This window comes from Medicago sativa, chromosome 1, assembly GCF_051527215.1.
Source record: "Medicago sativa cultivar Bolivia chromosome 1, Bolivia_mono, whole genome shotgun sequence".
NCBI lineage: Eukaryota > Viridiplantae > Streptophyta > Magnoliopsida > Fabales > Fabaceae > Medicago > Medicago sativa.
This window is the reverse complement of record NC_140749.1, coordinates 57,287,265-57,312,285: the sequence shown is the minus strand read 5'-3', so window position 1 is coordinate 57,312,285 and position 25,021 is coordinate 57,287,265. Positions and strand designations below refer to the sequence as shown.

The 25,021-nt window shown below is 32.0% G+C and overlaps 3 protein-coding genes and 1 long non-coding RNA gene across 4 annotated transcripts; 3 read left to right on the top strand and 1 right to left on the bottom strand.

Moving 5' to 3' along the window:
* Positions 1–3,033: 3,033 nt before the first annotated feature.
* On the top strand, positions 3,034–3,871 carry LOC146955682 (uncharacterized). The gene has a single exon (XM_085722604.1). It carries the CDS (start codon positions 3,034–3,036, stop codon positions 3,586–3,588), a length of 555 nt encoding a protein of 184 aa, XP_085578730.1. The 3' UTR covers positions 3,589–3,871.
* A 1,392-nt stretch (positions 3,872–5,263) lies between these two features.
* LOC146955681 (uncharacterized) lies at positions 5,264–7,605 on the bottom strand. Its single transcript, XR_015017513.1, has 2 exons — positions 7,449–7,605; positions 5,264–5,571 (listed from the first exon to the last, which is right to left on the bottom strand). It is a non-coding gene; the product is annotated as an uncharacterized LOC146955681 (long non-coding RNA).
* Positions 7,606–12,206: 4,601 nt separating this feature from the next.
* On the top strand, positions 12,207–13,907 carry LOC146955680 (casparian strip membrane protein 1-like). Its single transcript, XM_085722594.1, has 3 exons — positions 12,207–12,538; positions 12,751–12,874; positions 13,374–13,907. The coding sequence occupies exons 1-3, from the start codon at positions 12,288–12,290 to the stop codon at positions 13,587–13,589; spliced, it is 591 nt and encodes a 196-aa protein (XP_085578720.1). The 5' UTR covers positions 12,207–12,287; the 3' UTR covers positions 13,590–13,907.
* A 5,660-nt stretch (positions 13,908–19,567) lies between these two features.
* LOC146955679 (uncharacterized) lies at positions 19,568–20,534 on the top strand. Its single transcript, XM_085748947.1, has 2 exons — positions 19,568–20,167; positions 20,279–20,534. Exons 1-2 carry the CDS (start codon positions 19,568–19,570, stop codon positions 20,480–20,482), a joined length of 804 nt encoding a protein of 267 aa, XP_085605073.1. The 3' UTR covers positions 20,483–20,534.
* Positions 20,535–25,021: the final 4,487 nt, after the last annotated feature.

Sequence of the window (25,021 nt, the reverse complement as noted above, 5' to 3'; positions counted from 1 at the left end):
TCTCTTAAAATACTCAAAGTATTTATAGGGTTTTGACTAAGTGCAAGTATAGACTGCCCAAGTTATAGTATAAAAAGATATCGATCCCGGACTTGAGCGTTATAGCTTCCTATAACTTTCCAGTAAATAATTTGCTTGCAAAGTAATAAAATAAATCATAAGTTTCGCAACGATAAAATAAAGATAATAGTTTACGAAAACAGTTAAAAACCTTAGAAGTTTTCAAAGTAAAAGTGTGGTTTAAACAATGAATTAGTTATGACAGAGCTTCACTACGATATACTACCGAGCTATATCTTTTTTATAGCAACTTGGTGGTCTTATGGGTCTTTCTATTTAGCTATCATGTTAAGCATGGAAAAACACACCTTCACCAGGGTAGAATCACAATACTTATCATGCAACATTATTTGGTACGTCATTAGTAGCTCTCTATCTGAGAAGAGGTTGAGCCGTGACCTATGACAAGACTCCTAGATAGATCTTGGCGCATCTTTAGGCTCTTCCAAGATCCATTTAAGTTCAAGCAGTCTGTATTGTTCCCATGCCCTTTTCAATACTTAGGGACGTAACTCATATCAAACAAACAATTTCCATTCCATTACATTTCAGTCTCAGTGAACTTGACATTAAAAGTAAAAGTGATTAAGTTTTACTTTCAATGATTTTAAGTTAAAACAGTTTGTTTGAAAGAAGCACGAAACTATAACTCTTTAAATCTTAAGCGAAGAATATCATATCCTCATCATGTCAAAACCACAAGAAGGGGTTTAACTCATGATGAGCTTAACAACGAAGATGAAGTTGAATTGAAACATAAATGAAAACATGAAAAAGCTAAATTGATAGATAATAGAGTTAAGAATAAATTACACTCCAACACAGAAATAGGTGAGCTTGAAGCATCACCAAAATAATCTTAACTCTAAATCACTAAGAACCAACACTCATGCTCATCTATAGAGAAGATGAGATGGAGTGAGAACTCTAGTGGCTGCTAAGCCTAGATGGAACTTGACCACTAATTTCACTGTGCAGAATTCTAGACCCTTGGCACTCACATGTGGTTGTTCTTATACAGTACACGGTTAACCACTACAAGTTGTACCCTTTGGTCATTTCCCACATGAGTTGTCACTATCTTATCCTTTCAGTACCCGACATATTCTTTACTTGTCGTACTAACAATTGTTGATGTCAACTTATAGAACTTAGCCCTTAAGCAATGATAGGCAAGGGTCCCATGCGTTCGTGCTATTGTATGACCCTGTCTGGCGATCTGGTGTGATACATCATCCTATAGTGCTAGCGTTGTATCTTCATACATCGTCATTCTCATTTTCCACATTGTATCTTCCTATCTCCAGAGAAAATTCATCACTTGATCCTTCAAACATCCAAAACAAACATTACTAGTTCAAAATAATTAAATAAGACTAAAACTTTTCCCTTTTTTGTTTGGAACAAGGTGATTTCATTCATTGTTTTTTTGTCACTTATCTTAAAAAGACTAAGCGTTAAAACTTCTAGGAAGAGTTTGTCGCCCCTTTAAGACTTAAGGGATTAGTCTCCAAAAATTGCGCGTGGAGGATGAACAGTTTACACGCAAAATCATATTATTAAAATAAACAAATATTTCATAGAAATATTACAAATCAACGGATCGGTGCTCATGTGAACTTTTTAAATTGCATAAAAGATGTTATTTAAATTATTGCGTGAAACGTCTTCTTTTTTAGTTTAATCCATTAAATTTTTTGGTAGTGAATTTTTTTAATAATGATATGCTCAATCTCAATTATAAAGGGAGTAAGGCGGTGTTACTTTCTAAATGACCCAATTTCATCTTTACTATTTAACTATTGATGTCCTTTTTCTTTACGATTATTGATGTATTTTTATAAATATTTATTTGTTATTATTATTTCTAGACCGTGTGAATGCATGAACTAGTTTCCTTTATTAATAAAAAAAAGTGTAAGTAAGATAGAGACTAAGTTGTCCCATTTTATTTTATTTTATACACTAAAATTTGGTCTCACAATTTTTCACATGAACTGAATGGAGTATTCACTCTAAAATTTTAAAATTTAAAACTAAATGAAATCATGCTATTTATAAATTTGATTGAAAGAAAAAAGTAGAATGGTTATATTATCCATGAATATTTTTACCAAACAACATATCATATACCATCCTTCAAAAAAAATATATCATAATTATCCAGCATTGAAAAAAAAAATACTACTATCATATACCAATACATATTGAAAAACGGAATTGTAGATGGTCTTCTACCATTTATATCCAATTCGATGTATATTTCAAATCATATTATTTATTAGTCCAAAAAACCAGGAGTATTAATGGTGACTAGATAAAAAAATTAGCTAAATAAAAAAAATTATTTGTAATTTTTTTAATTAATTGGGATGGAACAGATTCTGAAAATATTTAAAACCTCTAGTTTCAAAATTGGAGATGACTACCGACCTCAAGAAATTTTAAAAAATTAAATAAATTGGTGACATTTATTGGTCTTATTAGTATAGGAAATGAGTTATACAGGAAATGAAAACGATTAGCATACTCCTTAAAAAAAACGATTAGCATATCGTCATTTGTGAATATTAATGAATTAAATAAAATGTAAATTTTTTTTTGTACAAAAAAAAGTATATTTTTTGAAATAGTACGTCATTACTAGTATGAATTGAGTTAACAAAAAACCAGGAAGACTTGACCAAAAGAAAACAAAAAACCAGAAGTAGTATGGAAAATGAAAACGATTGGCGTCTCCTCATTTGTAAAAATTCAATGAATTAAATAAAATTGCAATTTTTTTCTATAAGTAGTAATTACTAGTCCAAAAAACCAGGAGTATTAATGGCGACTGGATTTGTTTGACTAGATTTATTGACTCATTGTGAGTTAGAGCATCCCTAAATTTTTTTACCAGTATAATATCTATAAATAAATAATTAAGAACCCTAAGCAACGTCTTTTATTCATTATAATTAACCAAAGAAAAAAATGGCACCTTCAACATATTTATCATTTTTGTTCACCATTTCAATGATCTTTATTTCTCATGCCATTTCACCAACACCAACACCATCACCATCACCATCACCATCACCGAGCCCTAAGTTGTACCAAAACGTATGTAAAGAACCCGGTCAAAAAGACTTCGAACAACGTTGTCTGAAACTTATAGAAGCTTACCCTCAAATTACTTTGATCCAAGATTATCTAACCTTTTGCAGGTCATTTTTAAAGATTGCGGCAATAGACAAGGCAATAAAATCCCAACAAGTAGTAAGAGAAATTACGGAAAAATATCCTTCTTCTGACCCCATCAGAGAGTGTTTTGATGATTACAGTACCGTGGTTGCTGAGGTAAAAGGTGCATTGGGTGAGGATCCGGAAATGATAGGCTTGGCTGTCAAATATGCTGGTGATGCAATTGACCAGTGTGAACGTAGCTTAGCTAATGAAAAGATTGTTAATACTTCTTCCATTGCTACACTGAATCATGAGATGGAGTTGTATACTGATATTGTAGTGATAGCTGGAGGCCATCTATGAATCAATAAATTTTTATTGAATGAATAAAACTGTAATTTTCATCTCACTTGTATTATTTATTTGTTTTGAAAGTTTTGTTATTGATTGATTCATGTTTTATTTAACAGAGCGGATGGGAGGAATGAATTTTTTTATTTTTTTTATTTAACACGGATGGATGGACATCCGTGTTTTATGGAAACTTTTGTCATATTGACTTAGAGAAGGAATATTTCGTTCAAAAAAAAAAAAAAAGAGAAGAAATATTTCACTCAGTTTAAAATAATTTATTTCCTTCACTCTATTATCCTCTAAATAAACTGATCACACTTGTGTTTGCATTGACAAAAAACATATTGAGTGGAATCCATTCCATCTCATCTCATTTCATCAAATCCTTCCTTTCCCTTGATTTAGAGCGTGTAGAATGGAATGGAACATTATAATTAAATTCTTACTTTTTTGCCCCTGTATATTAAAAAATAATAATCCTTGTTGTGTTGTCTTGTTTCTTTATCTCACATGTTAGACTTGTTCATTTCCAACAAGGTTTCGTCATGAATCCTCTTGTATTTGTGTTGCTATTTTATATTTTAAACAATGCCCTTAGGACATTTGTTAATAAGTACCCTTTTATATTTTATATATTGCTCTACGTGTTTTTTTACCTTCACATGTACTCTTTGATTAAAAAAAAGCTCTACGTGTTTTTTTACCTTCACATGTACTCTTTGATTAAAAAAAACTAGCAATTCTTACTTTTTTGTTATGTGATATTCCAAACATATTTTTAGAGATAAAGATATTCCAAACATACATTGTTGCCTTCATTTTTTACTTTTACGCTAGTAAATAACAATTTCAAAAAAGAGGAAAAAGAATAGTAGACTTAATAGCTTAGTTTCCAACTTCAAACTTCCATCTTTAAGTCTACATATTAGCTCCTAATCATCACCTAAAGAAATAAAGAGAAAAGATGAATAATAACATAATTCAACGTAGATAGTATGACACGATTAAAGCGTATGTTTAGTTTGTAAAAAAGACACATGCCATGTGAAAACATGTAACATGCTAACCTTGTGGAAGTAAAAGCTAAATAGTTCTACATCAATAAGTAAAAACTATTATGTCTCTTGGCAAAATGGAGATGGAGGATGATACGAAGTGGAAATCAAATTTGGAAAGAAATTCTAGTGTCCAAGTACGGATACTGCATGGGAGGCTTGTTTGATGGGATTGTGGATGAGTAGTCGTGGTTTTACAACGAGGTGGTGGAAGGATATTGTGGAAATGGAAGTTTTGAAGGGTACAAATTGATTTCATAGCAATATGAAGAGTCCTTGATAGAGTCGTTTTCTATCAAGAAGAGTGGAGGTACCTCGAAGTGATGTTCTTTTCTTCCCTATCTTTTTAGATTTTCGCATTCATAATTGTATATGAATTGTATGTTTGAAACCATTTGATTTGATTGTGATTACATTTATTAAATTTGACCTAATCTCAATTACTTAAATTGAGATTATTTCAAATTCAATTTTATTACAATGAATGTTCAATTAAGTTTCAAATTGCTGATTCATATACCTTGTGTTCATTAGTGTTAGTGTAATTTATTGCAAATTGGTTTGGTATGAGATTGTTTAGTTTTGAAATTTGTATGCCGGAATATTGATATTTGATGTGCTTAATAATATTTAATATTTGAACCTCTCAATTCAACTTTGAATCTTAGTTATTACTCGTTGTCTTAGAATTGTTATCATAGTCTTGCACGAATCCAATAAGTCATAAGTTTTCAATTCACGCTTTCGCAAACTCTTTTGAAAATCGAAAAATGTTACTCACTCCCCTCTAGCGCACCTTCTTCATATAGACCAACACTTGTATTGTCTTCAAAAACATTATAAGAACCATCGATCTTCATTCTTCAAATCCCTTGATCTTTCATGTGGTGTCTTACTTGTCGAATTACATTATTTAGCAACAAATGACTCAAAACACCTATATAGTTGCATAGTTAGAGATAAAAGTGGATTACATCTACTCGAAAGAAAACAATACAAAATGTTTCTCAAACCATGGACAAATCCTCTAAATGACCTTCAAATGGAAAGAAAATAACTAAAAATTTAGCCTAAAATATCATATGATACTTTGTCATTACTTATGCTTTAGAAAAACAACGACCATGTGATTGCTTCCAACAACAACTCAATTACATCCAACCTAATAAACACTACATTGTAAGTTGATCCCATTTCTCTTTAGGATTAAAGATGCAAAATCTATGAATATGTTGATAATTCCGATCACAATTATAATGTATCCAAATCTATGGTGATAGATATTCCAGCAATTGCCATTGGAGTATATACCACCATAGTGTTGAATACATTATTATTGTCACTGAAATTATCAACGAATTCAAAGGCTTTGCTATCTTTAATCTTGAAGAGAAATGGATTTCACTTTACAATGCAATCTTAAATGCATTTGATGTGATTTCCTTGTTCTTGGAAATAATCACATGATTGTTGGTTCTTCTAGGGCATAAGTCTAGTTAAGTGGGTTCTAATCCAGTTCAAAGAAATATCAATGCTAGTATAATAATTAGAATTTAACTTGCATGTATTGATAGTAAATATAATAGTTTCACACACACACACTCAAATTAAACTTTACTAGGTACATTATGTCATAATGTTATATCATAAAATATAACTATAGTACTATTTAAATATTGAAATTTGATTGAACGTGAATCCTAATCCTCTCCTTCTGAAGTCTCTACATCATTCTCCCCAGCCATATGCATACATTCCATTAAATTAATCCAGTGAATGATATAGAAAAGCAATAAATAAGGTAAAAGAAAAATATGAAAATTAAAAATTGAAAATTAATCCTATATTAAAGCTATGATTGTAGTTCTTTTTATCAATAAATAAAATAATGATTGGTTGTTTGTAAATGATAACATAAACGTGTGATTGATGACATATAAACATTTGACCAAGTAAAATAAAAAATAGCAACATATGCTCAAATATGCAAGATATAAATTAAAAATTATAGCAACAACATATTTATTACCATTACTCATACAATACCAAGATTACATTACCAAACATTCTATTCATAACACACATCATAAACATTACCAAACATTCTTGCATAAAAAAATAACGTAATCCACTCACAAATATAAATACAAATTAACCAAATCATTCTAATTAGCCTTCTAACATGCAAAGAGACATATACATCATCCGCTATACACATTACCTATTCAAATTCTAAGAACAACTAAATTTTTCAACCTTGGTCATGGAATTTTTTTCTCGACTTATTACTAAGAACAAAATAGAAATTATAACAAATTCATATATTATTAAAAAAAGTTCTTATGTGAGAATACAAGGATTAGAGTTAATTACATCAAGGATTTCTTTGGGGAAAATATGCCAAATCCAGAATAAATGACATCAACTTTTGTCTAACCTGGAACATGTCTTTTAAACATCAACACTTAACCAAATACAATGAAATTTAAGCTCAAGAAAAAGAGTAACCATTTAAAACAGAGGTCTCTGGAATAAGTCATGATCAAAATACGGCATATAAATTTATACGGGTTTGGTTTAACAACACTAAAAATTTCAAAATTCATATACTCCATTTCAACTCCTATACTCTAATCATTCACACAATTAATCAAACATATAAAAATAAAAAATCTATAATCCTTTTGTTTTCTTATATTACATATCAAACATCCCAAATTCATAAACACATACATGATATCAATCACAATAACTAAAATAAGACAACAACAAAAATAAAATAAAATAAAATAAATAAACCATTATGGTTCTAACCTCTACAACAATGAATTTCTATTCTCCTTCTTTGTAGATTATAGGATGTAGCCCCATCCATCTTCCTTATCTTTCTTCTTAATTGGTTCACCCTCCTTCTCTCCCCCTCTGAAAATTCATACATTACCCTCCTTTATTCTATCTATTCCCATAACTGTCCTCCTTTATCGTAGCTAACTACCCTTAATACCAATTGGACCTTTTGTTTTTTTGAAAGGGTCAATACCAGTTGCACTTAACACTTATGTTTTGGCTAGTTTCTCTCTATTTGACCCAATTGTTTTAGTAATAACTAAATGTTCATTAATAAAAAATAATAATACTAACTCAATTTTCTATTATTTGTTAATGCTGCAAATAATCTTTACTTTAATAAAATTAGCAATAATAAATAATAAAAATACTGATAAACAACAACAACAACAAGATCCTTTAAAAAAACAATAATATGATAATATTTTGTCTAGAGGATAGGGTTGTTACATAAATTGAGCAAAAGTAGGGATTAGTCATTAAATAATTTATATTAAATTTCAAAATATAATGGTTAAATTACACCAGAGGTCTTTTAAGTTTGAGATTTGTAACAGATTGGTCTTTAAGTTATTTTGATCACACATGAGTCCTTTAAGATAGCAGAAAGGGAAAAACGAAAAAGACAAAAAATAGGAAAAACGAAAGAGACAACAGAGATTTAGAAGACATTTTAGGGAGAAAAGAGTAAAAGTAGGAAGAAGAATAAGATAGCAGAAAGGGAGAGGAGAAGTTGAGAGAAAGAGAGACTAAAAATATTCAGAGAGAGAGAGAGAGAGAGCGAAAATGATGAGGAAGTATGAGGGTCCAACACATAGATGTGATTTTCATTGCCATCACTTGCCGATAAATTGCTGCTTTTCGACCAATAAAGCTCACTTCTTCTTGCTTTAACTGCATACAAGAGTAAAATACAACAAAATGTTACTCTACAAATAGTGACAGAATTATTTGAAAAAATAGTGAAGACAGAATTATAAATATTTATTGATATCAAAAAGAAGAATCAAAATTAAACTTAAAAAATGTCATCACAAAAGAAAACCTAAAAACAGCGTACAATTTTCTGAACTAAACTGGTACGGTTCTTGATAACATCAGTTGTATCTGCATGTCTCTGATTTGATGTTTCCATAAAAGCTATCAACTCTTGTTGTTGTTGAACAATTTTTGAGAGTTTCTTCCCTTGTGACTACAGCAGAAGATCTAGAAGTTGCAGGACGATCAAACTGAAGAGGTTCCTTAGGAATACCAGATGAAGATGCATTATCGTCTAATACCTTAGATTTCTTGGAAGGCACTTGATTACTTAAAGATGCTGATCTCTTCTTTGACTCAGGAGCAGTGATGGCAGTAGTTTCCTGTGCTTTTTCTTCTTCCATCTTCTTCATGTACTTCTTTACTATATCTTTGTTGTCCTCGTCATAGTCTTCATACCGAACTGTTGGAAATATGTAATTTGGATTAGCTCTGAGAAAATCTTCAGCTATAATTTTACGGTACTCCAATATGACTTCTTCATTGTCTTCTGGAAAAATGACAGACAATAGAGGCGATGTACGAATGGGTGGAAGTTCATCAATTGCTGTTCTTCTGGTCACTCTCCGAGTAGAATCAGATGCAACACTCTTTTTCCCCCTCTATTTTTCCTTGATTGTGTGGGAGATGCTTCTCTTTTTGTTTTACTTCACCATCTTCTTTAAGAAGTTTTTCAACAACATCTCGCGAACGAACTTTCAACCTTGCCAGAGTTATTTGGTTAAAAAGTGGCCCAAAAGAGGGGTTTAAGGCTTGTACGATACTGAAGTCTTTAGATCTTTGTAGACTATCAATGATTCCAAAAGTTTCAAGACAACCAGAAATCACTCTTCCAAGAGGGATAGTCTTAACCTTTCCAGATCTTGAGGACCAAATAGCTCTCTTCAAAAAATCAAGTATCAACTCAGGAAGATTGATACTTATCATTTTGGCAAAGTGCCACATTATAAACCTATAACTCCGAGATACTATTTTGGAAGAATTTCTTAGAGGTAAGATACATCCAGAGATAATTTTGTATAGAACCTTGTATTCCGGATTCCAGTCCGAATAACTCTTTCCGTTTGGCTTCTCGAAAATTATTCGTTGAAGTTCCTCTTTGATTTCTTCCTCATTCCATTCATCAGAAAACTTCACACCTTCAGCATAGCACTTAATAACCTGTGGCAAAAATTCCAAAGAGATTATAGCTACCTTTCCTTGAACATAACCACAGATGCTCCCATTATCAACCCTTGCACTCATCCAAAATTCTTTTACAAGCTCGGTGTAGATAGGTTTCTTTTCTGCAAAGAAGTATTCCATCCAACCCATATCCACAAAATTTTCTCTGAAGTCAAATTCATTTGCAGCAAGATCATACAGGTCAACCCTTGGTTCCAGTAGAACTTCTAGTTCTTCAAATTTCATATCAGTCATGATCATAGGATACTTTTCACAGACTGAGAAAGCCTATTTTCTCTCAACTTATATATTGTGGAAGAAAGGGTTTGGCAACGTTGTTTGTTTCTTCAACCGCAAACTATGTAATATAAGTATTGTTGCTATTTTTCACTCGCATCAATATATATATATCTTTTATGGATTTAAATCAAGCCTTTTTTTGGACTCGATCTCTTAAATTTTGTTTCAAATCTTTTTTAAAATCTCTTTAATTTTGTTTCAAATCTTTTTTAAAATCTCTTTAATTTTGTATCAAATCTTTTTTAAAATATCAATTATATAAGAAAAAAAACAAACAAGCTTATTTTTCTTAACTTAATTTAGGGCCGTCAAAATCGGCTAGCCTATATAGTCTGACCCATCAACCCTAATAAAACACAGGGTTTATGCCTTAAAATTTTAGCTCAATTTTTTTAAGGATTTTTAGCCTGATGCTATATAACGGGGAAGCTCGTAGAGGCCACGGGTAATCCATTTGGCCCGCATAACTTTTCTTTTTCTTTTTTTTTTTTTTAACAAATTGGCCCGCATAACTTGAAATGCTAAATATATAATTTAGTAATATTTATATAGAACTCAAACTTTATCTTTTTTAACCACACACACACATTTTATTTGATGGAATCAATTACAAGGTAGTTCAATGCCTTGATACTACTAATAGAATAGAAAAAAAAAATCAAGTTTTTTTGTTTAAAAAAAGTTCAAGTTTTTATGTATCGTAAAGTGAAAAGTTGGCAAACTTGAATGGAGTTGCTCCAGTCCAAAACATTCATGTTTTTTATTTTCTATTTTCTCTTTTGTTTTTTTATTATAATTTTTTTGATAAATCTATACAATATATAATGAAAATAGAAGATTATTTTGGGCTGACTTTTTCATTATCTTAATTATACCCTTAAACAACTTTTTCTATAATAATGATTGTTGCTTGTTTATTATAAAGATAAGAATCTATATTATATTTTTTTTGTTATACTGTTGGTGTCATTGAAATAGATAAATATGGTTAGTTTGGTTTGTTATAAATTGAAAGTAACAAAAAATAAAGATAAGAATCTATATTATATATTTTTTGTTATACTGTTGGTGTCATTGAAATAGATAAATATGGTTAGTTTGGTTTGTTATAAATTGAAAGTAACAAAAATTTAGTTTATACTTTTGATTAAAATTAAAATTTCATAAAAATACCTTTTATAATTTTTCAATCGTTAGCGCAATAAAAAAAGCGGAAAGACGAGCACGTTTGCTCGTTATAAATAATAATATATGAAATCTATATTATATATAAAGAAAGAGCAATGTTATATGTCCCGAATGGGAGCATTGCAAATTCATCCCGAAAAATAAGGAACCAATCACACTGCTTATCACAATACATGGAAGTGAGGCGGAAATCATGAAATAAAGTAAATAACCTTTCATATTGTAAAGTTTGATTTTAAAATTTAAGATGTGTGAGCTTGGTGTGTGATCTCAAAGAACATGATTCAAGAACATGATTCAAATTTGATTTTAAATTTGATTTTTTTTTTTGTGGTGGCCGGGATTCGAATCCCGGACCTTGTATATATTTTGCATTATCCTTACCATTTGAGCTAAGCTCACAAACAATTCAAATTTGATTTGAAATAGTTGTAAAATGACCATCAATCAATGCTACTATTTTAACAACTTTCTCAAATGGCAATTAACTATAGTCATTTTACACAATTTGATTTTGATTCAATAGTTAACGTCCCTCTTATGATTTTTTCCCTTCATAAGTATCCCGTCTAAAAACCTAGGATATACTAGTACCCTACAAAAAGTAAATATATATTTTTATTTTTTAAATAAATGCAAGTACTCATCTTTGTTATGAACATTTTAGCGTTCATAACAAAAATATTATTGCTTCACCACTTGACCTCACACAAGTTTGAATTAACAAACTCCACTCCCCCAAAGGTTGACTACAATAAACTTTTCTTTTTCATTTTCATAGCAAAATAAACAAATTCCTTAACTTAGAAAATTAACAATCATTTCTCTCGTACATCTACTTGCTTTGCTATTAAAGGTGAGAGTAGTATATATATGATAGTACATATGAAGTGGAAGTGGTTTCATAGCCACTCCACTATCCTTTTCCATATATTAAAATACCACAAACGTTGACCATGCATTAATATTGTTTTTTTTCCCTAGAGTACATGCATTGATATTTTTCTCTCTATAAAAGCTACTCCAATGAAAGTTATTTGCATAATTGTTTGATATCATTATTATACACTCCAATTAGAGGATTTTTTTATCTTAAGTTTCAAATTTATCCCAAAAATGTCAACCACTATTGATATGGCAGAATCAAGCAACGCTCATGTTAATGAAAAAGCTGCTTTAATTGGAGCCACTGCAAGGCCTGGAGGATGGAAAAAAGGCATAGCCATAATGGATTTTGTTCTAAGATTAGGTGCCATAGCAGCTTCTCTTGCTGCAACTATCACCATGGCAACTAGTGATCAGATTCTTCCTTTCTTCACTCAGTTCCTTCAATTTGAAGCTAGTTATGATAGCTTTTCAACTTTCCAGTATGTCACATTTAAACCTCTAACTTAAACAAATAATTTATATACTCCCTCCATTGTAAAACCTAGGTGTATTTATTTAGTCCAACACAAAATTTGAACTACACACATATTTATATACTTTTTATTTATATCTTGTTATTAATTTTGTGCTATATTCATAGAAATTAAATTAATTATGTCAAAAAATATTAATGTTTATTGTAAATATGCAGGTTTTTTGTTATTGCAATGGCATTTGTGGGTGGCTACCTGGTCTTATCCCTACCATTTTCCATAGTAACCATCATTCGCCCTCATGCACCTGGACCAAGGCTTTTCCTCATCATCGCAGACACAGTAATTATGCTCCTAATTTCCTAATTAATTCTTAATTAGAGTAAAATAATTTTACTTGAGAACCCTTCAAATTTTTTTTACATGAACATATATATTCTAGTAGGAACACATTTTAAATATAATTATTACTCCTTGTGTTTCTTTCGGCCTCTATTTATTTTCAAATGACCATTGCTTTATTGATTTTTTTTTAATATTCACATGTTATTTTCAAGATTAAAATTACATTTTTTTGCAATGTATAGTCATAATTAATTTATTTCAAGAAGATAAATTGCTACAATGAGGAAATGAACTATTAAGGATATAACAATAAAAATACTAACAATTTTATATAAAAAATAAAATAATACATTGATTTATTTAGTTAAGTACTTTTAAAAAACTGGAAAAAGAGAAACTATTATTTTAAAAGTGGTACTAGTAAATGTTTTATAATTATTTTTGTAAAGATTTGAAATTTTAGATTAAAGTTACAAACTCAAACTTTTCCGTGTAGGTGTTTATGACATTAGCCACTGCTAGTGGTGCTTCAGCAGCTGCCATGGTTTACTTGGCACACAATGGCAATCAAGACTCAAACTGGCTTGCCATTTGCAACCAATTTGGAGATTTTTGTGCTCAAACAAGTGGAGCAGTTGTGTCATGTTTTATTGCGGTGGTTGTTTTAATGGTGTTGGTTGTGATGTCTTCTTTGGCTCTTGGGAAGCACTGAAAATTAAGATAAGATTGTTAGAAGCATGCAGGGACATAAGTTACCTGTATTATTCATTATGTTTGGTTTGGTTTTGTCTGTTTTCTTTCTTTCTTTCTTTCTTTTAAGTCACCTTGGGTTGTGAGATTAATTTCCTCTTATGAGGTGCTGAAATGTAAAATTGATTGCTTTGTATTTAATTAATACTTGTGACTATGGGGATCCTTTGATTTTGTTATCGCTTGATTTGAGTACTTCTTGTACTCAATTTTGATATATGTATGTACTTTTATAGGAGATTTCTCCATTAAAAAGAAAAATACTTGTGACTTTCTGATATAAGAATTTGGGCCAAAGTGTTGATTTTTCTTTTTTCTTCCAAAGGGACTCAGCAAAACTCATACACTAAATATGGAAGAAAAGGGTTTTGTTGATTCAAATATGTGTGTCTCGTTACAGTTTCTTACTATAGGAGTTTCACGTATGAGACTTGAGCCAATATATATGTTAAATTTTTAAATGTCTCTTTCCTACTTTAATTTTCTGTTTTGTAGGGTCCTACTTTTCTTAGTTATTCCGGTATCGAAGACGGAAAAACTGGCTTATGATCTAATTTCAAGTTCCTTTGTTAGCATACTTCCCAAACATACCCCATCTTAATCTAAGTCATGTTATAACTTTGAAATGCTGACTTTAAATGGCTGTTTATAATTTCTTCAAATTCATAGCAAGGTTCATTAACATGTCGACTAGTGCGGACAATGGTCATGACCAGCTATACTCTACTATCTTTAAGATGATACATTTGAAAATAGAATTGGTTGAGAGAATGAGCTATCTTTAGGTAACATACTTTTTCGGAGAGGGTGCTCAACTTTTGTTCTTGAGTATGTTTTATTTCTTTTTGATTATGTATTTTAATGCCATGACTAACTAAACACATTTTTATTAGGTTCTAAGATGAACCTATATTTACTTGTTGGATTATATATTAATGCAAGTCGTTTATCAAGTTATGATTTGAGTTACATTTAATTTTTATGTTTCGTGCTTAATGTTTTCTTCCACCAGAGGGTGTGACATACCTAGCACGCGGATTAAACTCAGATCAGGGTTTAAGAATAGATTCTTGCTTTAATTAGAATCGTTACATATGAATTTTATTCTAATGTCTTTAATTTATTAGGGATCATTAGGGTATGTGGTGTTCTAAGATTCTTGTGCATTGTCGTTCTTTTAGATGACAATTTAGGAATTTCAACATTACCTTGTTTCAATTACATGTGAGAGTGTAAGTCCACACTTTAATAAAAATATCAATGTTTACGGAAGCCTAGAGGAGTGACGACCCTTTATCGTAGTGCACATACGACCTTTAGAGTAGTGATGAGGAGCAACATGACATCTAGAGGGATTCTGTCTTACAACGTTAACCACTTCTATATAAACTTAGTTCATAATTGATTGACATATTTGCATCAAGTCTAACAATCCATTGATCACTTGGCGCTCTAAAAAGCAATCCATTATTGCTTGTTCCGGCTCCAAAGCTGAATACTGTGCGCTTGCTGCAGCTACTTGTGAGCTTCAATGACTGGATTACTTACTCTCTGATTTACAAGTTTCACGCACCAAGCTGCCTGTTCTTTATTGTGATAATAAGATTGCTCTACGCATTGCTGCAAACCCTGTCTTTTTTTTTTTTTTTGAGGGAGCTGCAAACCCTGTCTTTAACGAACAGACAAAGCATCTTCAGATCGATTGTCATGTCGTTAGGGAGAAGCTGTCTGCCCTCCGCAAACCAGATTGCCTACTTATTCACCAAGGCTCTATCACGGTAACCCTTCTTCTATCTTCTTTCCAAGCTTCGATTGTTAGACATTTACCAATCATCAGCTTGTGGGGGGTGTTACAACCAATGTATATAAACCAGCACTTTCCCATTAATTTGTTTGTTTTCTCTCATCTTTAGCAATGAGATTTCAGATCATATGAACCAAGCATTCCAATCTACACAATGTGTTCTATGAAAAATGAAAGCTTTAAACTAAATTTTTAGATAGACATCAAGGGATCATTTCACAAGTTTTTATGGATCTATCCCTTTTGGTGCATTGCATGTTTATGACCAACGAATCATTGCGAAGGAAAATTAAAGATTGGATTTTGCTTGTCTTTTCAATGCATGTTTAAATCAAGATTCCTTTACTTCTTTTTAATTTAAGCTTTAACCTATATTTAAAAAAAAAAAATCCTAATTGTACTCCATTACATCATACATATATATACAAATAACAATTCCATTAAGAAGATCTATCATAGAGAAAACATTGGATTCTCAATACTTTCAAGTACAACATTTATTTATATAAAACATATATTATAACATTATTAATTACTTTTTCCAAGAGTCGCAAACAGCAGAACCTTTAGATAGAACCCTACATGGTCCTGATTTTGTTATATACCAATTGCAAGGATCACATACATTATAATCTCTTCTTGCTATGTATATATCATAATAATGGAACCCACCTTTCCATTGAAAAGAACAGTAGTATTGTGTGTTGCCAATAATGCTAACTCCAAAACTCCAACCAAAATTAGCATTGAAGTGAAGAAGTTGAGCTCCAAGATCATTATCTGCAGATTTGCAATGAAGGGTTAAGTCCAGATTACCTTCCAAATTGTTTTTAACATTCACACGTACTCCAAAAACATTGTGCACCGATAGTAATATCAACACACACAGCAATGGGATATTTTGGGTTTGAGACATTACTCCTTCGATTAATCTTTCCTTTGGAAGTGGGATAATCTTCCAGAACATGAAGGTAAATATAATTGCTAAATGAGTATAGCATATATTTATAGGTTTTAGGAAAGACTATATTAAAAAAAGATGAGTGCATTAATTACTAAATTTGAAATATATAATTAAATATACTTTTATGTCTACAAAATATAGCAAACTATTAAAATCTCTTATTACAATAAGTAATAGCCATGATATATGAAGAAGTAATAACATATAATATTAGTACTTCATTATTAATTTTATTTTTGTCTGTTGCAATTGAAGGGTGTGCATTTTAAAAAACAAAATGATTTTTTTCCCTGACTATGATATTATAACTATTTAAAAAAAACTATTTTTAAAAAAATGTACTTCTCCTCTAAAAAAAGTACTTCTGGTTGGTTGGTAAATAATCATGATTTTCACTGAATTGTAGTATGTTCGAAACGAGTCAAGATTCTCTCCATTTATTTTCCTCTCAATTTCCTCCATTTAGAGAGATAAAGACACATAAAAAGTAAAAAATAATTAATAATGGTAGGACCCACCACTTATTTTTTTTTTGTCTATCTCTCTCTCCAAATTGCATATTCCATTTATTTTTATAAATGGAGAGGATATGAGTGAATACCCAAATTCGTCCCTGAATTTGCACGAATCGGCCAAAAACGTCCCCCAATTATTCGAAATGCACGCTTTGTCCCTGAATTTAACAAACGTCAATCAAATTCGTCCTTCCGTCCAAATGCTCCGTTAGTGGTGCTGAGTTGTCTTCTTGCATGGCTTGTTGGCTTGTACACGTGTCTACAAGGAAGCCACGTGTACAAGGACCAATTTGATTGAAACACACAAAATTTCAATTGTACTTTTGAATTCAATTTTTGCTGCATTTCCAAATTTACCCTTGTAATACCTATACGTTTTCATGATCACATTTCACCCAGAACATCAAAAACATCCCTGTCCGTTCTCCTTCCCGCCTAATCCTTCATCATCTTCATCAGCATCATCTCCGGCGAGGAACTGTTGCAAAAGAATTGGTTTTGATAGAAGATATCGTCATTTCATAAGGTAACGCCGTTCCTGTTCGTTTTCCATTCAGTCATGTTTGTTCTCGTTCGTTCTCGTTCGTTTTCTCCCTTTTTGTGTCCGTTTTTTGTGATTTTCGTTTTGAGCATTTAGGCATCCGTTTTCTCCCTTTCAAGTTCATTAGATGCTTGCTTTGATGTTCGTTTTTGTTTACTTTGACTGCATGTTTTAGATTACTGACATTAGGGTTTTGTGTTGAAGACGTAAAACATAAAAATTGCATGTTTTTATGTTTGGTTACTAAAAATTATGAACATTAGAGTAGTTATGAACAAGATTAGTGGTTGATTAAAACAGATTATAAAAAGGGTTATTGTGATTGTGAATATGACTGATGCATTGCAAAATTTGTAGGATGGAAGACAATATCACGTTAATCCTGCATCATGGTGGTTGTTTAGAGCGAGATGAGTATCAGAGGCTAAATTATGTTCGTGGTGAAATTTGTGTGTGGGAAAAAATGGCGGTTGATGTGCTTTCTTTGTGGGACATTGAGAAGATGGTGAAGCATTGCAGAGGCTACTTCAAAGTATCTAAGTTGTGGTACTTCAAGCCGTTCAAAGGTGCTGAAGATGATCTTAATATATGCTTGAATCCATTGACAACGGATAAGCATCTAATGGATATGGTGAAAGTTGCAAGGGCTAATGGGAATGAAGTGGAAATATATGCACAACATGTGGTGGATACAAGTGAGGTTGAAATTGTGCCATTATCAAGTGAAGAAAGGGAAGAGCTTGAGAGAGTAATGGAAGAATCTCTGAGAAGTATGCAATCTCAAGCTGAACCATGCAATGTTATGGTAGTTGATATACTTACTGCTGAAGAAAGAAGTGTTGTAGAAAGTTTGGTTGCTAATGTGCAAAACAGGGTTGGTGATGAAGAGGGCAATGTTGGTGATGAAGAGGACAGTGTTGGTGATGAAGATATTGTTGGTGCTACTCAAGCTACTCAAGAAACCCAGCCTCAAGAAACAATGACACAACAAGAAACTCAGACTGAAGCAAATGTCACCAAAAAAGGGGCTACAAATTCAGGGGCAAAAAAAGGAGCACAAAAAGGGAAAGAAAAACAAACTGTAGCACCAAAAAGGAAAAGGCCAGTAAGACAATCAAGAGGGACTGGGGTCACAATTAATGATGATCCCCAAATGATGTTTGATTCTTCTAGTGATGACAATGATTTTGAAGAGGCAGGTTATGTGACTAGGCATAGAGACTCTTTCTATGAGGAAGGTAATGCTAGACACGCGAACATTCAAATGTCAGAGCCTAATGAAATATGTAGTGATAATGACAGTTATGTTTCTGAAGAGCTAGGGAGTCCAATAAGCACTGATGATGAGAATGAAGGAAATAGGAACATTGTTTATCCTCAATTTAATGAAAATGCTGAATTTGGTCAGGTAAGTTTGGAACTTGGAATGGAGTTTACTACCCTAAAAAAGTTTAAAGATGCTGTCAAGGATTATACCATTCACAAGGGAAAGGGAATTGACTGGGTGAAGAATGATAAAACAAGGGCAAGGGCTGTTTGCAAGCATGAGACGTGTGATTGGGTAATATATTGTGCAAGGAATGAAAAGAGGAAATGTTTTCAGATCAAAACATTTGTGAGTAAACATGATTGCCCTACAAACTTCAAGAATAAACAAGCTAATAGGAAATGGGTGGTTAAGATGCTTGAGAAAGTCTTAAGGTTTGATCCTGAAATAAAGCATGGTGAAATATTTGATTTGTTCAAGAAGGATTATAAGGTGATTCTGGATGACAACTTAATTTTTAGGCCAACAAAGGAAGCAAGGGATTTGGTTGAAGGCAGTGAAAGGGAGCAATATGGTCTTTTGTGGGATTATGCAAATGAACTGATGAGAAGTAACCCCAGGTCAACTGTGATGATGAATACTACACCAATGTTAGAGTCCCCACCTCAATTCAAAAGATTCTATGTTTGTCCGGAGGCATGTAAACTAGGGTTTAAGGCAGGGTGTAGACCATTGATTGGGTTAGATGGATGCTTTCTTAAGGGGTATTATGGATCCCCAAATGTTGTAAATGTTGTAAAAGTTGAAATTTTGGTTGTATTGTTGATTGTAATCACAGGAATGCCATGTATGAATGCATGTTCAGCACTTGCTCTGAAAGGCTTAAAGCCAGAAGAACATTGCCATGCTTGGTTGACCCTTGGATCATATAGGGCAACTTATAACTACTTTATCCAACCAGTGAATTCTCAAATATATTGGGAACCAACTCCTTATGAAAAACCTGTGCCACCAAAGGTGAGAAGGGCTGTAGGAAGACCAAAGAAGAACAGGAGAAAAGATGGCAATGAGGAACCTGTTGGTGGGAGTCAAATGAAGAGGACTTACAATGACACTCAATGTGGAAGGTGTGGATTGATTGGTCATAACTTAAGAGGATGTAATAAGCAAGGTGTTGCTAGGAGACCAAAAGACTGGATTGATACTGAGCCACAAGAAGAAAATGTTGGAGGGAATGCAGATAATGCTGGAAATGATGGAGGTGTTGCAGATAATGCTGGAAATGATGGAGGTGTTGCAGAAAATCCTGGACATGTTGTAGCTGGAAATGATGGACATGGAGGTGTTGTAGAAAATCATGGACATGTTGTAGCTGGAAATGATGGACAAGCTGCACAAAATGCCAGTGTTGGAAATGTTGCTGGAAATGAAGCAGTGCTTAGACAGATATGAATGTTAGATTCTGAGGATCGATTTTCTAGTAAGTGTGGCAATTCAGGGACTAATTTGATTGAATTTTGTATTAAATAGGGACTGATATGATTAAAACTGTTGTTGTAGGGTGTTCCTGCAAGGAGGTATGGCATTAGAGGTCCAGTTATTTCAAATGAGAGGCCTAAGCAAACACCAGTGAGGGGTCCTGCACCATCACATCCAACTGCTCCTGGCGTTATTCGAGTGCCATATCCAAATTATGGTCCATCCGGTTCAAGTCAATCTAAGTTCATGGAGTTTATCCCGACCCCCGGCTTTCCAAAGAAGTGAAGCTTGATGCATGCTTAGATTGTGCTTTTTGAAATATTTTGCTTTGTTTACATTATGCCCTCTAGTTGGGTTCTTTTTGGCTATGTAATATTTAAGAAAATCCTCTACGACTTATGACTTAAGACTTGTTTATGCCCCATAGTTGGGTTGCTTTTGCCTATATAATGATATTTTCATGGATGAAGTTGTGTGTTTTGTCATTTTTAATTCGTTTGCTGCAAATATATGCATCAAGGATCAACTTGGAAATATGTTTTTATAATTCAAGGACTTATTTGACGTTTTTTTGAAATAATTCAGGGATCAGTTTGATAGCAAGTCAAAATTAATAGGGATTGTATTATGTTGATATTTTCTGAAATCAATCAATTTCGTCCTTGAAATTTTTGGTCATTATACATCAATTTAGTCCTTGCTTACGTGGCATCTGACATGGCAACCCATTTGAGAGGTTAACGGCCACGTCATCACCGTTAACGCCCCAAATGGACGTAGGGACGAATTTGATTGACGTTTGTTAAATTCAGGGACAAAGCGTGCATTTCGAATAATTGGGGGACGTTTTTGGCCGATTCGTGCAAATTCAGGGACGAATTTGGGTATTCACTCGAGAGGATATTAACCCCAAAGAACTTGGTTACTTGCAGCATCTACGATGGTAGTAAATTAAAAAAGATCTTTAAATAAATATCTCGTTTACATATTATTTATATTTTTTTAATGAAAGTATTTATTAAGGACTCAATAACTCAAATGATAGTAAACTAAAATGAGTCATTAAATATATGTCCCACTAATATGTACTTTGATTTTTGCATTTATAAAGTAAATAAAAAGAAATTTAAGAGCAAAAATCACATGTATTTGAGATGTGGGAATAATCAATTTATTAGTCCATAAAAATATCACTCTACCGTCCATTTGATCCCTAGGCTATTGAAAACAACTAAAAGGTCTGTACACTATACTGTCATCCATCAATTTAATTTGGTCTCTATCGATGGACTAAATTGATTTTTAAAAATATATAGTTTTTGAACCTTTTAGTTGATTTTAATAGTTTTATGACTAAATTGGTGAGAAAAATGAAGATAATAGAATGAAGTCCCCTATTTGGTAAAGTGTATTACAATCTTAGAAGCATCTTATATGATTGTTCGAGGCAGTTAATTGTAGGTGTATCCCCTACCTTTATGGTTATAAAGAAGGAGGCACATCTTAACACTATCTTTTAATTTGGAGAACCCTTCTTTTTACACTTACTCCCACAAGTCGGGAAAGGTTTGTTTGTTTTGAGTGTTTTATAGGATTGTTGATCATGAGCCAAGTCAAGGATGACACTTAACAATAAGATCAATGCTTTGTAAGGACATCTAGCGGAAAAGTGTGTTGAAGGCATATATGAGGATGTCAAATAATTAACTTCACCATTATCCTTATCACGTTTGGATTGTCACGAGAGACCTCTCCTTGATCATCCCTCTTGGAAGAACTTTAACAAGTGAGTTGGTATTTGGTTTTAAGTAAAGAATTTTCATTTAATGTTAAATATGTTTTGGCACTTCTTTGGAAATTATAGTTCTTACCCTATCTTGTGTTCTTATCTTTTTTCATATTAAAATTGCACTATTATGCATGAGTGTGTGTTCTATATTGATTTTATATACCCTTTTTTGCATGTTATCTCTTTTCTATGTATTTTCCTTGCATGCTTACTTATAATTCAATTGTGATTGTTTACATGTTGTTTGTCTGAGGGTGTTATATAAAATCTTGTTTGTTCCAACATACAAAATAAATGAACTGCATATGTCTAATAAATGAGTGCATGACCATTTGATTCAATCCCACGACTCTTTACTTTTTGAAAAAGCCATAAATCTTAAAAATCTCTTGTTTTGATTCGATTCAAAAAGATTTTTTGTATCCACTGATTCGAATCATTTTGAATCAAATTAGTAAGTTGTGATTCGAATCAAACACGTCATAATTAGGATTGAGCTTTGCATCGTGGCCATTAATTCAAAACAAAACGTTTCCACTTCTCCTTTCAACAGTTACGAACCCAAAACCTCTCAAAATCTTCATTAACCACTTTATATCCTTAACCTCTCTTTTTGATACAAATTTTCACACTCGTTCTTACTCAACGTCATATCTTATTCGAATCAACAAACAAATCAAAAAAATGGGTCTAAAATCGAATGTGAAGAGTGGTGGCAAAAAGGGTAAAGGGAAAAGTAGGGAAAACCAAACAATCCTTAAATGATGTCCCACATCTCATCATCAACACCTATGATGTGGTATCTCCATTAAAGGATGGAGGTCTCACATTATTTCTATTCTTTTCAAAAGTTTAAGTGTCGTTGTTGTAATCATACTGAACAACAAAGTTGGTACTTAGATTGTAATATCCTCTCCATGCAAAAAAAAAAAAATTATGACCAAGGGCAAAAAGGACATTTTTATCTGTACAATCTTCTCTCTAAAAAAAGGATTAAGTTATTACATAAGTGATTTTGAAACTATTATGCATGTTTGGGTGGATAAGGGTGATTATGCTTGGATGTCATGGTATGAGTGTCAAATTCATATGGTTTTCTTGGGCTGGTATATGCTGTTGTGTACCCAATAATGGATTAATTATTGGATTTTTGAATTCTACACTTAAACCCCTTCAGTTCGGATATAAATTTGGTATGATTCAGATGACAAACGGATTCAAAAAAACACATTTAATGTTTGGATTATATGCTGAAAAATCGCCTACGGGTTCGGCTTGGATTTATCCGAAATAAGCTAAAATGTGAACTTAAATTGGGTGAATGGTTCCATAACTTAATATGTATATCCAAAGGGTCAAATAAGTGTTTGTTTTGAAGTTGAAATGTAAAAATTTAGAAGTTGGCGCAATAAGTTGAAATAAACTGTTTTGCAGAAACGGGATTGTGGTGCTGACAAGAGTTTATTTGGGACATGAATCGTGTAGAAAATTCAAGAAAATGCCAAGGTGAGTTCCTTTAGCTTAGAACCCACATATGGGAATCGATTGTGATTATGTTAGATTATTGAGATAACATGAATAATTAGAACATTTTTATGATTTCTTGTCTTTTGTGCAAGCATGACTATTATGTCATATGAATGATACATTTGAAACAGAATAAATATGAGATAGTAGAATGATTATTTATGAATTAGGTACCATTATTAGTTATTCTGAAATCTCTTTTATGTTAATAAGTATTTTTATGTTAGTATAATTGTTTGAGGGAAATTCTATCAAGACAATTGATATATATAATTATAGTAATGATTTGAAATACAATCTATGAGTAATATGCACAGTGAATTATAGAAAATCACAGAAAAATGGAAATGAGTAGAAAAAATTGAAATGAGTAACATGCTCATAGAAAAATAAAGAAAAAATAATAATGATAAAATTGAGAAAATCTCCGTTTGCTACAACAAAGAAATAATGTAGCCTATGAGGTACGACTCATAGCAACGAATGTGAAAACTCTGTTTAATACAACGAAGAGATAATGTAGCCTATGAGGTACGACTCATAGTAACAAAATGAATAGTTACCGTTCGCCACAACGAAGAGAGAATGTGGTATATATGCACATAGTGAAATGTATAATTAATGATATGAAATTTTAAGTCAAGAATTATTCTGTTAGTATTTGAAAAAAAAAAACTTATATTTTTCAATTATGGAACCAAGGAAAAATTCTAAGGACCCTCTGTAACAGCCCGATTTTCGCTAGATTTATTTTATTATTTATTTATGTGTGTTGTGTGTGCTATTATGTGATTATTTGCATCTGTGTGTATTTTTGGTTGGGAATTGTAGAATTCGGTGTAGAAGGGTATTTTAGTCATTTTGGACTTAGGGGCATTTTGATCATTTTGAGAGTAGGGGTAATTTTGTAATTTTGGATGAGAATTATTTTAGTGCTTAGTAAGAGTATTATTTTACCAAGTTACTAGAGAGAGTGTAGTAATCATTTTATTTACCGGTAAGTGACCCTTAGTGTTGTAATTTACCATTAAGTGAGTAGTGACATTTTGGGTGTTAGAATAGAAATGGGTTAGGCCCATTAAGGTTTGAGAGATAAGCCCAATTGAATAGAGCACATATATAAACTCTAGTTGTTGGAGAAAATTAGGATTCACAACATTTCACATTTCATTTCATTTGGGAAGAGAAGAGATAGAAGCTTGAGAGTAGAACAAGATCAAGGGCTAGAGCTTGAGGAGGGGATTCATCATCTAGGAGCTAAGTTGAGGCTTGAATTAAAGATTCTTGGTGTTAGAGGTAAGGGGGTTAGTTTTTGATCATAATTTCATCATTTTTCATTTAAACCCATTTTCATGAAATTGATAAATTGAATCTAATTGCTCTGAATTCGTGCATAATTGTTGTTGTTATGATTGAGAGCATGATTTGTATGATAATTGCATGTTAGTATGTGAATTAACATGTTGAAATGTGCATTTGTGGGTATATTGTGTCCTTGAGCAATTTTG